This window comes from Acinonyx jubatus, chromosome B3 (genome assembly GCF_027475565.1).
Source record: "Acinonyx jubatus isolate Ajub_Pintada_27869175 chromosome B3, VMU_Ajub_asm_v1.0, whole genome shotgun sequence".
NCBI lineage: Eukaryota > Metazoa > Chordata > Mammalia > Carnivora > Felidae > Acinonyx > Acinonyx jubatus.
In genome coordinates this window covers 118,645,304-118,658,892 of record NC_069386.1, presented here as the reverse complement: position 1 = coordinate 118,658,892, position 13,589 = coordinate 118,645,304, and the positions used below count along the sequence as shown (strand labels likewise).

At 52.8% G+C, this 13,589-nt stretch overlaps 2 protein-coding genes across 13 annotated transcripts in view; both read right to left on the bottom strand.

The window, feature by feature from the left end:
* Positions 1-5,658, bottom strand: part of GPATCH2L (G-patch domain containing 2 like) — a 152,191-nt gene extending 146,533 nt beyond the window's left edge. Inside the window, exon 1 of the mRNA XM_053224752.1 lies at positions 5,636-5,658. The gene's annotated coding sequence lies outside the window, so the exon portion shown is untranslated. The remainder of the gene's footprint in view (positions 1-5,635) is intronic.
* IFT43 (intraflagellar transport 43) overlaps positions 5,631-13,589 on the bottom strand; it is an 82,866-nt gene continuing 74,907 nt past the window's right edge. For 6 of the 12 annotated variants that reach the window (XR_008299535.1, XR_008299536.1, XR_008299540.1 and 3 more), the window contains 6 exons: positions 9,138-9,210; positions 8,783-8,858; positions 8,135-8,262; positions 7,817-8,032; positions 7,490-7,692; positions 5,631-5,705 (listed from right to left, as the gene is read on the bottom strand). Coding sequence is in view for 3 of the 12 variants with exons in the window: in XM_053224758.1 (XP_053080733.1) it covers positions 7,813-8,032; positions 8,135-8,262; positions 8,783-8,858; positions 9,138-9,210 (497 nt within the window). In the remaining 9 variants the exon portion in view is untranslated. Of the gene's footprint in view, positions 5,706-7,489; positions 7,693-7,716; positions 8,033-8,134; positions 8,263-8,782; positions 8,859-9,137; positions 9,211-13,589 lie in introns of those variants that run through there. The other 6 variants (XM_015071611.3, XM_027066222.2, XR_008299534.1 and 3 more) reach the window with 5 other exon arrangements.

The following is a 13,589-nucleotide window of genomic DNA, read 5'->3' as shown; positions in this document are numbered from 1 at the left end:
GGGGGCCATGCTGAAAGGCCCCAACCTAGAGGAGCTGTCGTCTCTTTGCTCAAGCCAATCACCACCATAGGAGCCGTGGCTCCAGATCCCCTAATTTCCTCAGAGAAGCTGGAAATCTGGGTATAATGTGAAACCAACCTTCCTTCTTCCTTCCTTCCTTCCTTCCTTTTTTTTTTTTGTTATGTTTATTTATTTTTGAGAGAGAGAGAGAGAGAGAGTCAGAGTGTAAACAGGGGAGGGGCAGACAGAGAGGGAGACACAGAATCCGAAACAGGCTCCAGGCTCTGAGCTGTCAGCACAGAGCCTGAAGTGGGCTCGAACACACAAACCGTGAGATCACGACCTGAGCCGAAGTCAGACGCTTAACTGGCTGAGCCACCCAGGCGCCCGAAACCTTTCCATTTTTAATGCTGATCATTAACTAAACAATTTAAGAAGTGTGTAGGCCAAATCAAATGTCCTATGGCTCAAGGTCAGCCGAGAGGCCTCCAGTTCATGGCTTTGGGGGAGATGCCCACGTAGGTCCTCTCAGTGACTTCCTGTCAGGGACAACAAGTCACCACTGACTGTCCCTAGGTGTGATCAGAACTAACCTTCATTGAGGGCTCACTTCTTGCCAGACACCTGATGTGTAGCAGGTCGTTTGCTCAGCCCAGAGCCGATGAGGCTGTAGTCACTTTCTACCTCACTCTACAGACGAGGAAACCATCGCACAGAGAGGTGTGGGAATGTGCAGGTACAGCATGGGAGAGCAGAAATGCGAATGCGGCATCGTCTGCATTCTTAGCCCCCGTGTCCTCTGCCCTGCTTCCTCTCGGGTGATCACGGACTCCCGAGGGACACTTTGCAGGCAGCAGCCCCAAGAGCATCCAGGGGGATTCCGCGACTGGTACTTAGGAGGGCGTCCCAAGATCTCTGCCTTGTGGGATCCTGTGGCTCCCCCTGGCCCTGCTTCACCAGGGGTGCTCCCTTACATCAGACCTCCAGCCGGCTGGCAGGTGGAATCCACCGCAGCCGAGATCTGGAAGAGACGGTTTTGCAGGACTCTCACTGGTCTTTTCTCAGCCCCTTCACAGCCAGGTGCTTTCTTGCGGAGGGGACCCCCTCCTCCCCAGGGCAGTGCTGCCTGCTGCAGCTGTAGCAGATGTTCCTGGGCGTGCTGGCCAGCCACCGTTCTGCGGGAGCCAAGAGACCCAGCAGCCTGGGAATTCTGGGCTAATGCTCAGCCCTGGCATGGTCCCCTCTCTCGCTGACCCCTCTGGTCCAGGCCACCACGACAGATGCCGGGAACATATGCCGGGAATTAATTCACTGCGTCACAGCCACAAGAGGGACGGCCGCTTCCTCCGTCTGGCTCCACCACCCCTGCTTTCTGATTCCTACCTCGCCAGAAGAAAAGTCCGACTTTTCCGCCCTCGCTTGCTCCTAAGTCCCCTCCACCAGGCTTTCTCTTCAGTACTCTGAGCCCACTGCCAAAGGTATTCGACTCGTGGAGAAGCCCCTCCTTGCCTGCATCTCAAAGAGCATCAGAGGACCGAGAAGAAGCCCAGAGTTGCTCTTTCCAGCTTTTTGTCTCCAGATGGCTTATGTCTCAGCTGTGCTGGAACTGATGAGTGCTGTCTTCCCCTTTTCTGAAGGGAGGTTCATCTCTCTCTTTCAGGAGCCAGAATCTTGCCACCCGTCCAGTCTTCCCTTACGTCTAACTCAAATCACTGTTACTACAATTGATTTTCTGCATAGCACCACGCAGCTGAACTTTGGGAGCATGTGGGTGTTGTTATTTGTCGTGTTCATTCTGTCCTCTAAGGAGGGGTTGGCAGGCTTTTTCTGTAAAGAGCCAGACAGTAAATATTTCAGGCTCTGTGGGCCACATGGTCTCTGTCGCAACTAAGTTCTGCGATCGTGGCACAGAGGCAGCCATGGACAATATGTAAACGAAAGAGCATGGCTGTGCTCCAGGAAAACTTTTATAGGAACAGCGGCAGCTGGATTTGGCCCGTGGGCTGCAGTTTGCGGACCCTGCTCTAAGCAAACCAACCCCACCTCTGTACTTCTCGGTGGACATACAAAGCTCCCTCTGTCCCCATTTTCATCTGCACTTTGCAATGGATGGCTTGGGGTTCTTCCACTCTTCTGGAGAGCCTCTGTGGTTTTCAGAGCCAGTGCTTTGAAAACACAGATGAGACCTATCTATTTCTCTACTAGTTTGTGAGCCCCTTGGGGTCGGGACCACGTCATATTTGACGTGGAACTCTTGGAATGCGCGAGGGGCTCTATAGAAACTCAAACAACACCCCTTCTTATCCTGAAGAAGCTTACAGGCTGGTGGGGGAAACAGACAGATGAGCTCTTCACTCTCAAAACCGAGATAAGTTCAATGACAGGAAGGAAGGAAGGAAGGAAGGAAGGAAGGAAGGAAGGAAGGAAGGAAGGAAGGAAGGAAGGAAGGAAGGAAGGGAGGGGATTGCACCTCCTATAAACTGAACTACCACCTTTGAAAAACTTAAGGGGCACCTGGATGACTCAGCCGGCTAAGTGTCCCACTTTGGCTCAGGTCATGAACCCATGGTTTGTGAATTCGAGCCCCATGTCAGGCTCTGTGCTGACAGTTCAGAGCCTGGAGCCTGCTTTGAATTCTGTATCTCCCTCTCTCTCTGCCCCTCCCTTGCTCACACTCTGTCTCTCTCACTCAAAAATAAAAAAACACTAAAAAAAATTTTTTTTTAAACTTAAGGAAAAATTACAAGAAAAAAATTGAGTACTTTATTAATCCTGATACCCTAAAGCACTGAAAAACAAACAAACAAAACAAAACTGATGCCCTGAAATCCAGTTTGGCAGTTTCTTAAAAAGTTAAACGTAAATAATTCTGAAACTATTTTGTTTGCCCTTTCACATTTTTTGAGATTTTACATAAAGTATGTAAAGAAACAGAAAAAAAAAAAAGTTAAACACAGCATAGACCCAGTAATTTTGCTCCTAGGAATCTGCCTAAGTGAAATGAAACCAGGGGTCCACACAAAGACACGTACTTGGATGTCCACAGGGGCATCATTGATCATAGCCCCAAACTGGAAACAGGACAAAAGCCCATCAACTGCTGAATGGATAAGCACAGTGTGGCGTGAACCCCTACAATGGGACACCGTTCAACAATCAAAAGAACAAACCACTGACACGTGCTATGACGTGGATGGACCGTGAAAACCTGTGAAGTGAAAGCAGCCCCGCATCATATCCATTTAAATGCAATTTCCAGAAAGGACAAATTGACAGGGTCAGAAAGCAGACGAGTGGTTGCCTTAGGGCTGGGAGCGGGAGCAGGGATGTACCGTAAACAGACAGGAGGGAACGTTGTAGGGTGATGAACGTCAGGACGATGGTGATGGCAGCACCGCTTTGTAAATTTACTAAAATCAATGGGTTGTGTGCTTTCAGTGGGTGACTTTTAAGGCGTGCATATTGTACCTTAATAAAGTTGCTACAAAAACAAAAGACCCTGGTGGCAAACCATTCTGGTAGCAGGAGAGGAAATGAAGGTGATATCCCCTAGCAAAATGCACTGTCGTTGCAATAAAACATCCAATGCGACTTAACCTATGTTCATTTTTCTCTTTTTTTTTAAAAAAATTTGTCTATTTTGGGGGAGAGAGAGAGAGAGACAGCACAAGCCAGGGAGGGGCAGAGAGAAGGAGAGACGGAATCCCAAGCAGGGTCCACGCCATTAGCTCAGAGCCTGATGTGGGGCTTGAACCCATGAACCGTGAGATCATGACCTGAACCGAGATCAAGAGTCAGATGGTCAACTATGCTCCCAAGCGCCCCTACCTATGTTCGCTCTTTGAGCCCATCCAGTTCTAAACTCGAAGAGCAGTCAGCTTTAACTGGGCAATCACAATCCTAGGAGGATAGTGCTAGCATCACGCCCATTTTACAGATGAGAAAACAGGATCAGAATAGGAAAGCACCTCACTCAAGGACCCACAGCCACCAGTGGGAGAGCTGGGACGGGAACCCAGGCTGATTCTGGAATCTGTGTCCTTTGCTCCTGTGCCCTATCCCTTCTCCCACCCCGCCCCCGCCCCTCCCCAGCTATTCACACCCCCAATGGCTCTTTGGCCCTAGGAGAGAAGCACAGCACTGCTTGGACAAGCCAAGCCAGGATGCTCACCTTCCTCAGCTCACTGTAGCAAACACTACCTTTCATTCAGGTCTGCAGGGCCAACGCTGTGAGGAGCCGCCCTAACCACTAAGCAAGAAAGGCCCTGATTTACGGAAGCCACACATTTCGGTCAGGCAACACCGAGCAGGCACCAGCATCAGTTTCTGTCTGCAGCAAATGGTTCCTAAAGCCTGTCTGGAGTGCGTTGGGGTTCAGCAAATGTGAGCCAACAATCAGGGACAGAGATGACCTCAGGTTCAGCGACAGGCCTGCCCACGTGGATTTCTTGCTTGGACTTTTCATCGGCGCTGCAAGTTTCCAGGGCGTGTTCCATGCAGGGGTCCGTGCCATGGGGTCTACTCCCTCCAGTGACACGAGCATTCCCAGGCCTCCTCGGCCTCATTCCGTGGCAGACAGAGCTCATGGTTTCCTTCTCTCTCAATGTAGCAAGAACTGTCCTGCTTTTTCCAGGCAGAGGCACCAACAGGCCACACAGCAGCTTGAGTTTCCCAAAGGCTGCCCGGCAAGGCCGAGGAGACCTGGAAATGCTCGTGGCACTGGAGGGAGTGGACCCCACGCCCCCTGATGCCCTCTCTGCGATACGCCCAGGCTCCGGGTGCAGCCAGACAGAACATCTGCTCTCCCCTTGCCCCCCCCCGCCCCCATGCACGCTGACCTGCCAGCGTCTGGTCTGCACATACTGTCCTCTCTGCTCAGAACACTGTGCAGTCTTGTCATCCACTTACCAGTCTTGTCATCCCTTCGCCTTCTTCAGGTCTTTGCTCAAATGTCACCTTCTCAGTGAGGCTTCCCCTAACTACTCCATTTAAAATGTATAACTCCTGGGGCACCTGGGTGGCTCAGTCGGTTGAGCATCCGACCCGACTTCAGCGCCGGTCATGATCTCACGGCTCATGAGCTCGAGCCCCACATCAGGCTCTGTGCTGAGAGCTCAGAGCCTGGAGCCTGCTTCAGATTCTGTGTCTCCCTCTCTCTCTCCCTCCTCTGCTCGCACTCTGTCTCCCTCTCTCTTTCTCAAAAGTAAACATTAAAAAATTAAAAAAAAAAATCGTAACTCCTGATCCCAGCTTTAATTTTCTGCATCTATCACCATCTGACAGGCCATGTGTTTGATTTATTTGTCCATCCCCCCCGCCCCCCCAGCAGAGAGAAGGGAGTGTGGCTTACCTAGTTCTCTGGCTGCAGCACCTACAACAGAGCCTGGCTAAACAGCAATCCAGATCTCACGAAGGAACAAACTCCCCCACCAGGGCCCGGCCCGCGAATAGCATCTCTGCAGCTACCACCCAATGCCAAAGATGCCACGGGAGATTTTGTCAGAGACCAGCTGGCGCTTCTCAGCTGCTCGGGGGGTGACGGGAGCCCGCCGAGGTGCCCCATGAAGGAGGCAGCGTCCCTAGGACCCGTTCCGCGCCTCCCCGACGCGCCTGCAGAAAACCACACCGTGGGTACCTGTAGACGCTTGTCCGTTCTGTCACACCTCTCGAGCCCTCTTCTAGGGAGGCTGGGCTGGGCGACACTGCTGGTTGGAACATAAGGAAGATATCTCAGAAGTCGGGTAAGAACTAGGTCGTTCCCCAGGACCCCTGAAATGCTGTGTAAAGGACGAAGCCGACAGGTGACAGGAAACTTGGCCACATGTGGCCTGAACATGACTCTCAGCCGGGCTCAGCTCATATGACTTAGAGCTGTTCCCCACCCAGGTCATCTGTACCTTCCTGGGGCCGGGACTCTGCAGCTCAGCCGTGTTGAGAGGCTTCGCCCCCCCCCCCCCCCCCCCCCCCAGGCCGGACAGAAGCCCTCTGCCCTGTGCTCACTCCACTGAAAGAAGGGATGCCTGGCGTGGGGGGCGGGGCTTGGTCAGCACGCTGCCAATTCGGCCTGCTGGAAATTCGAGGACGTTCCCAAGCTGGAGGCGGCAGAAGATTCCTTTTAACACAAGTGTTAAAAGTACAGAGGTGTCAGAGAACTTGGTTTTGAGTTCCAGCACCGCCACCAAGTAGCTGGATTATCTTGGGCAATCCATCTCTTTACCTCTCTGAGCCTCGGTTTCCTTATCTGTAAAATGGGATAACAAACATTCTGTGCTTCACTGGGTGGTTGTCAGGATTAGGCTAGATGATTCGTACGTGCTGAACCCCATGCCTGGCACCTGGTGAGGGCTCATGACGCGTTAGACCTTGCTGCCACTGCAATCGTACAGTAAAGGGAGGAAGGATGTCGACCCCTAGCCACTTGCTCAGGCTGGCCACAGACCTCCAAGGTTATCAGAGTCCCGAGGCGGCTGAATTTGCTAGTAATTAAGGTACTAGAAAGACCTTTCTCCTTTGGGTTTCAGAATGGTGCTCAAGAAAAACAAGCTTGGACACAAAGTTCTCAGTGACCATGGGAATTATTCCAAAGAGGGGCTGGCTGGGCTAAATGTGTGACTCTGGAAGAGGAGGAAAAGGGGCCCCAAAGCCACTAAATCCCTGAGTTTATAATTAACAGCCACACAGTCTCTTTGCTGGCTCTGGAGCCCTCGTGGCTCACTGGGGAAGGGCACTAGTAGTCCTACAAAAATAACCCCCCAGTGGGTTTTTGAAGTGTTGAGCCTCTTTGTTTTACTGAATTTTAATGAAGGGCTTTCCAGGCTGGATGAGAGCAGCACTCGAGCTCCCCGTGGCTGTGGCCGAGGAGCGGGGCTTAGTCAGCGGCTGCCAGCCTGCATGGGCCTGATCCAAGGTGGCATCTAGGGGAGGCGGGCAGGGAGACGTCCCTGTCCTCAGATGAGAGGTCTTGGGGGAGAAAGAGAGAAAAACAAAAACAGAAGATGTCTCTGTTTAGAAAGAGGGCTGGGCTCTGCTCCAGATGTCGGCATGGTTTGCAAACAGGCAGCGATGATGCTTTGGGGGGGCAGTGGAGACGAGCGGCTAGTATCTGAAAGGTCAGAGGGGGTCCCAGTCTCCTCGAGAGGGAGCATTCTGTGGGATGCTCGGAGCGGGCAAGCCGGCCGCTTCTAATGAGAGCTAGCATCGAGGCTCTGGGAGCCCGTGGCGGAAAGGAAGGGCGTGCCTGGGGAGCCCTGGGCATGGGCTGCAAGAAGAAAGGAGAAAGGGGGGTGCTGTGAGAATAGCTCCCAAGTCCCGCTGTGAGGAATGGTTCGCCTTAGCGCACCCCCTTTTGGCCGTCTCCTCAGCTAAGCTGCCCGACAGCATGAAGGAGACAGTAAAATTTCACGAACATAACTGAACATCCGCAGTAAGAAAGGCGTCTTGCCAGGCCCTCCCCGGACCCCGGCAGGTAGCGGCTTGCAGCCTCCCATACCCCTGCTTCCAGGTGCTTCCAAGTAGACAGGTGCTCCCGGGAAATGCTGTGGCCTCTGTGAACCGAACACTTTCTAGAAGGGGTGCCATTCCTCTCCCCCTGAGTCTAGCTTTCCCTCATGCTCTTCAACAGCGGGGAGCAAACCCGTCAGACTGTTTAAAAGCTGCCCTCCTCCACTCTTGACGAATCTTTCCAAGAGGCTGCTGGAAAGAAAAGGAAGAGATGGCCACAGCATAAAGCAATTTATTACACTTGAATGATCCAACATGGTCTACTGAAAATAAGCATTTTTATTACAAAATATTCCATACAAAAATGCTAAGCTACCGGCAAGCTTCTTCAACTGTAGGCTTATCGCGTTTTTTCACGTCGGAAGCAGAAATTACTCTGTGCGGGGACAGCAGTCTGCTGACCACCGAGGGCTCAGGTGTGCGTGGGCTGTCCCACGGGGTCCTCCTTCTCCGCCTGCAGCAGGTCCCATTCGGTGAGGAGCTCTGAGGACACCTCGGTGTACAGACGGTCCCAGTCCCAGCTGACGTCATCCTGCCCGGAGAGGCAGCGCTGGGTAAGATGAAGGCAGAAGGCCTTTCCCCGCGGTCACAGCCGACCTCCCCCACCCTTCGGCCTCGGGGAGGCAGAGCTCACGCTGGGGAGCCGGCTGGTCGTAGGGATGACGCAGCCCACAGGAAGGAGCTTCTGCTGCTACTGACCTCTCGGACTTCGTGCTCTGGCGCCAGGACTTTGGTGAGGAGCTTCAGGTCAATCTCTCCATCCTGTGGATGCAAGGATGCAAACAAACGAGCAAGCAAACAAACCGGCTTGTGTTTCCCCGGGGCGGGGGGGGGGGGGGGGAGTTGGGGGGGGCGCTCCGGACACCTATGTCTTGCAAAGTGAGGAGGGTCAGGTTGTGTGTGGTGGAACTTCCCAAACCGAGACCTGCAGAAATGCCTTAAAAAGAGGAAAACTGTGAGTGGACCTCGTAGCCACTGAGGAATGAGGGAATGCCACAGCATCCTACAGGTTGGACATTCTTTGCAGGAAGGTCAACACCAAGAGGGCAGGGCATGACAGTGCCGGATCTATAGGGCCGTGGTACCTCCTGATGCCGGGGGGCCTCCATGGAAGCAGGTGGGAGCCTGGCCCCGGGACACGCTGGGACAGGTCGGGCCCAGGGATGCCGTAATACCGGAGGGGAATGCTCCGGCAAAGGGACTGTCGCCAGGAGGCCCCAGAGACCCACGGAGGAGATGAGGCCCGGAGCCCGCCCCTCTGCGCAAAAGCTGCCGCACTCACCAAGGTCTGAAAGGCTGAGTACTTCATGAGGTCATTGTCCAGGTCACGGTAGGTCATCACCCGGTTGACCTGGATGCTGCAGGAAAGAGAGAAGGTGAGGAGGAATCCCAGGCAGGACGGGTTCCAGGCGGGCTGCCGGGCCACCATCCCCAGAGCCTCCCGGGCAGCGAGGAAGGACCAAAGTGGGAAGAATATGCCTAGTAACACGGGAACCCGGGCAGGAACCCATCACCAGCAACTTCCCGTCTCCACTCGGGGCGGGGGGGGGGGGGGGCAGCCCCGCTGTACGCGGTATTGGGCATGTGTTCATTCACATGCTCTCCGCCTCCTGCCAACTCCACACCTAATAACGTACCTGGGGGGGGCTGCCACCTGCAAAGCGAAGTCTTCTTCCTGTACTTCTTCCAGATCCGGAATAACAGGAATATCTGCAACGAGAGGAGGAGAAAGAACTGTGAATAGGGAGGGATCTCACCCGCTTCTCCATGTATTTACCACCTTCAACGTGCCAGCGGGGGGTAGGACGGATACTCAGACACAGTCTCTGGCCTCCGGGGTCCCCAACTAGGGCTGCGGTACTGAACTAGAGGTGTGCCTGAAACCAAAGGTGGGCTGCAACCGTTTCCGAATCCCAGGCGTTACCCCAGCCACCTGCTGGATTAGAACCTCCTGGGCGGGGCTCAGGATTCTGTACTTTTTCCTAAGATTTCTTTGGTGATCCTGCTGTACGCTCCAAGTTAGGAGCTCTTGGAGTGGCCCTCCCAATGAGAAATGTAAAGAAATGGGAAGAGAGTCCCCTACTGTACTTGGGGAAGTTTACATTGGAGGAGCCCGAGAATGAGCCACCTCATGACCGAGGTCCACCCGTGCATTAGCTCGTCGTAATCCCTGCAATCATCACGGCCGTCATGGCCCTGAGCCTGACTCTGAAGGACATTTCACACCTAATGAGATGAAGCGTTTCCCCAGCGGTGTCCCTGGGCTCAGTCTTGCCAGGTCTGATATAATAAAGAATGCCGATTCTAAAGAGGACACGTGTCTTGCCGGGTCATGGAGATTTCCCTTCTTCAAACTGTACATGTGAGACAGACGTCCAGACACAGGAGGACATCTCGTTCATTAGTCCAACAGAGTCACGCGAGCAGAGAGGCCGAGAGAAGCAGAGAAGCAAGTGGCGACTTCCCCAAAACAGCCCCTCTTGTCACGGGGACAACCTAACGCCCTAAAGAAGTATTTCCTTTTCCAAATGAGCATCACTGACTGGTTGAGGGGTTTTCTTTGTTTCAACCGGTCGGAGTAGAAAAAGAGAGGGGGCAGAAAAAAAGGCCAAGTGGAGAGATACCATCCTAGAATTCCCAATCCAACCACAAACATCAGGAGGAAAAAGCCCAGTGAAGACTGAATAGTGAAGAAACTCTTTGTTTTTGCTTCCATGGACTAAATTCAATTTTATTTCGTTAAAAAAATTTTTTTTAATGTTTATTTATTGTTGAGAGAGACAGAGCATGAGTTGGGAAGGGGCAGAGAGAGAGGGCGACACAGAATCCGAAGCAGGCTCCAGGCTCCGAGCTGTCAGCGCAGAGCCTGACGCGGGGCTCGAACCCACGATCTGTGAGATCACGACCTGAGCTGAAGTCGGACGCTTACCCACCGAGCCACCCAGGCGCCCCCAATTAAATTTTTAAATATGTTTTTTTTAATTTTTTTAAACATTTATTCATTTTTGAGGGACAGAGAAAGGCAGAGTATGAGTGGGGAAGGGGCAGAGGGAGAGGGAGACACAGAATCTGAAGCAGGCTCCAGGCTCTGAGCTGTCAGCACAGAGCCCGATGCGGGGCTCGAACTCACGAACTGCGAGATCATGACCTGAGCCGAAGTCGGACACTCAACCGACTGAGCCACCCAGGCGCCCCCCCAATTTAATTTTTAAAAGACATGCAGAGTCATTCCAAGAACAGCTGGGAAGACCCTTCTGCCACTTTCAGACTATTCATTATTCAGACTTTGCAACTGCTCTGGTCCAGCTAAGCCTGAGTATATAAATGTCAACTCCGAGCCTGGTGTCTTTATTACGGCCTCCGACTGCAGAGCTACAGATGCCGTACCTGGAAAGAGAGGGAGGAGGTAGGCAAGGGAGAGACGGAGACACAGAAAATAAGACCGAGAGTTAAAGGCAGTGATTAAAAGAATCAAAAGGGCTTAAGAAAAGGAATGGCTGAGAGGGGAAATAAAGAACACTCACACACCACCCCCAAAATAACGACCCACGTTCGGCAAGACCTCTGTCCAGAAAGCAGCTGTGGAGGGCTTAGATTCTGCCTCTCCGTCCTGCTGAAGAATTAGACGCGGAGTCCTCTAAGATTCTACCTCTTATGCTAATAGGAATTTTGCCTTCTTGTTCACTCTCGCTCTGCGTGATTAATGCCGTCCACGGTGAGAGCCGCTGACAGCACCGTCCCTGAGCCCGGGCCGAGCGGCGGGGCAGGGAGGAAGCTGGCTGTGCCACGCGCCATCAGCACTGTGACAGTGTTGGAGCGAGCCAGTTAGCTGCCCCCGGCTCGCCTCGGTGTGGAGTCCAGCCTGAGATGAATATTCAGAAGGTGGCAAGAGAAGGCCCCACGCTGGGCTTAGGGCTCAGGACGGGGTCTTCCCCGAGTCCCCTCTCCCTCCACAGCGTTAGCATTTGGGTCCTGTCAACTCCGCCCCGCTCCTCCCGGCTCTGAGGAACTACACTTCTGCCCAATGTCCACTCCGACTCCTCACGGGCTTCCCTCCTCATCCCCGCCCCCCTCCTCCAAATGCGCACAAAGGAGTGTGGGGCTGGCCCATCTGTGACAGATCAGAGGTCAGCCTGGGCCTTGGCAAAGGGGCCTCTCAGAGTGGCACTGGTGAGGCCGGCCACACAGTGGGATTTCTCTCTAATTGGAAGCCCGGTGCCCAACAGAACCCGGTGAACCGCCTGAGTGGGACAGAGCCAGCGATGACAGCCAGGCTGAGGCAAGCTGGACCATTCCGGTGCGGTGACAGCTTGAGCCATCGCAGCAGAGTCGGGCCGTCCAACTCCCGGCCCCCGTGGAACAGGTGGCCGTGGAGCCGGTTTGGGGCAAACTTCAAAGAACTTCACAGTTTTACAGTTCCTGATTTAGTATCACAGACAAGCTTTCATGTATATGTAACTTGTTCGGCCTTGCTCCTTCCCACCTCGTCTTCCCCTAGAAGATTTCAGAAAACGGACTTGCGAAATCCGCTTCTTCACAAAAGTATATACCGGGAATGCTCGGTTATGGCTGCTTGGCCTGCAAGTCTGGACCGGTGACCCAGTCTGGTTCAGGACCCCAAGCGTGACTCTCGGAACGTTACTAATGTAACACTGTATGTCAACGGTGCTCAAATAGAAGACAAATTTCTAATAAAATGAAATAGAAAGCGCGTGATTTTTAACAGAGACGGTAAGAGGAATACAGGGGGTCTGTTCTAGCGCTGCTGAAAAGCTACCGCTATTTTGAAAAAATGTAATGGTTCTATTGAATTTATTCTCCTGTTCTTCTGTGCTGCTAAAAGCAAGAAGAACATGAACAGAAACAGTGAGTGGGTTAAGTATATGGGCAGGACGTCCATCCCGTGGTTAAGACGCAGGCTCCAATCCTGGCTTCCCCACCTACCAGCTGTGTGACTATCCTCTCCGTGCCTCAGTGGTATCATCTGTAGAAGGGGGAATTTCACCTCCCGCATATGGTTGTTACAAGCATTAAATGCCATCATCTTTACAAAATACTCACCATACAAAATGCCAAACTCTGCTCCGTGCATAATAAAGATTCTAGAGCTATTCTTATTCGCTTAACAGATAAAGTGTTGAGCCTGCAGAGAAACTATATGCTCTACCTTCAGCATCTCATTTACTCTTGCCCATTTTGCAGGCGAGAACAGTGAGGCTCAGCAAGATTAAGCAGCTGGCGTGAGCTGAGATCATCAATAACGGACAGCGCCAGGTTTCCGGCTCCGTCCGACTGCAACCCATGAGCTCATCCTCGCCCACTCGTGCTCTCTTTGCAAATGAACAGTGCCTTCAAAGGCACTCGTAGAGCGGAGTCTGGATGGCTTTTACTCTAAAGATTCAACGACCTCTGTTCTGGTATTTCTCCTGATTCCCATCGCCACAAATAAGCTAAGTCTCTCCCTCGCCATATGCCCCAACTCACCACTGCCTCAGCAAGGCCAGATGGAACAGAATGGAAAGAGCGCAGTGACACCGGAGCCCTGGGGACTCCTCCCTGCGGCCCGTGTCTTACTGAACTGGCCCCATGGAGGTGACTGAGCACCTCAAACAGTCTCAGAAAAGGGGAGCAAGGCAGGAGGGCTATGACCTCACACGGACCGCCACCCGGACACAGGCCACCATCACGTGCTTCTCTTTCCCAGCTCCGACTCCTTCAACTGAACGGGTTCTCTTTGCTCTTTGCCCTTGCTCCCCACCTCTTCTGTCAGCCATCTCTCCTGCCTGTTCAACCTGCTTGTCTCCCCACGTGTCACCTGGTTAGCCGCACGTGGGGAAACCGCATTTGCTTGTTTATTCGTTCATTCATCCAAGGAACACTGAGCATCTGAAAGGTGCAATGCCACGCGGTGCCAGTAACAACAGCAAATAGAAGACAGTCTTTGTCTTTGTGGAGCGCCGGAAAGTACCAGGGCCGAAACAACTAACTGTCTTATTTTTCGAATGTAAAATATCATATGTGGTAACAATTCAAATGCTCCAGAAAAGGTTAAAATGAAAAACTTCTTATTCTTATGTGAGCCCCAGTCT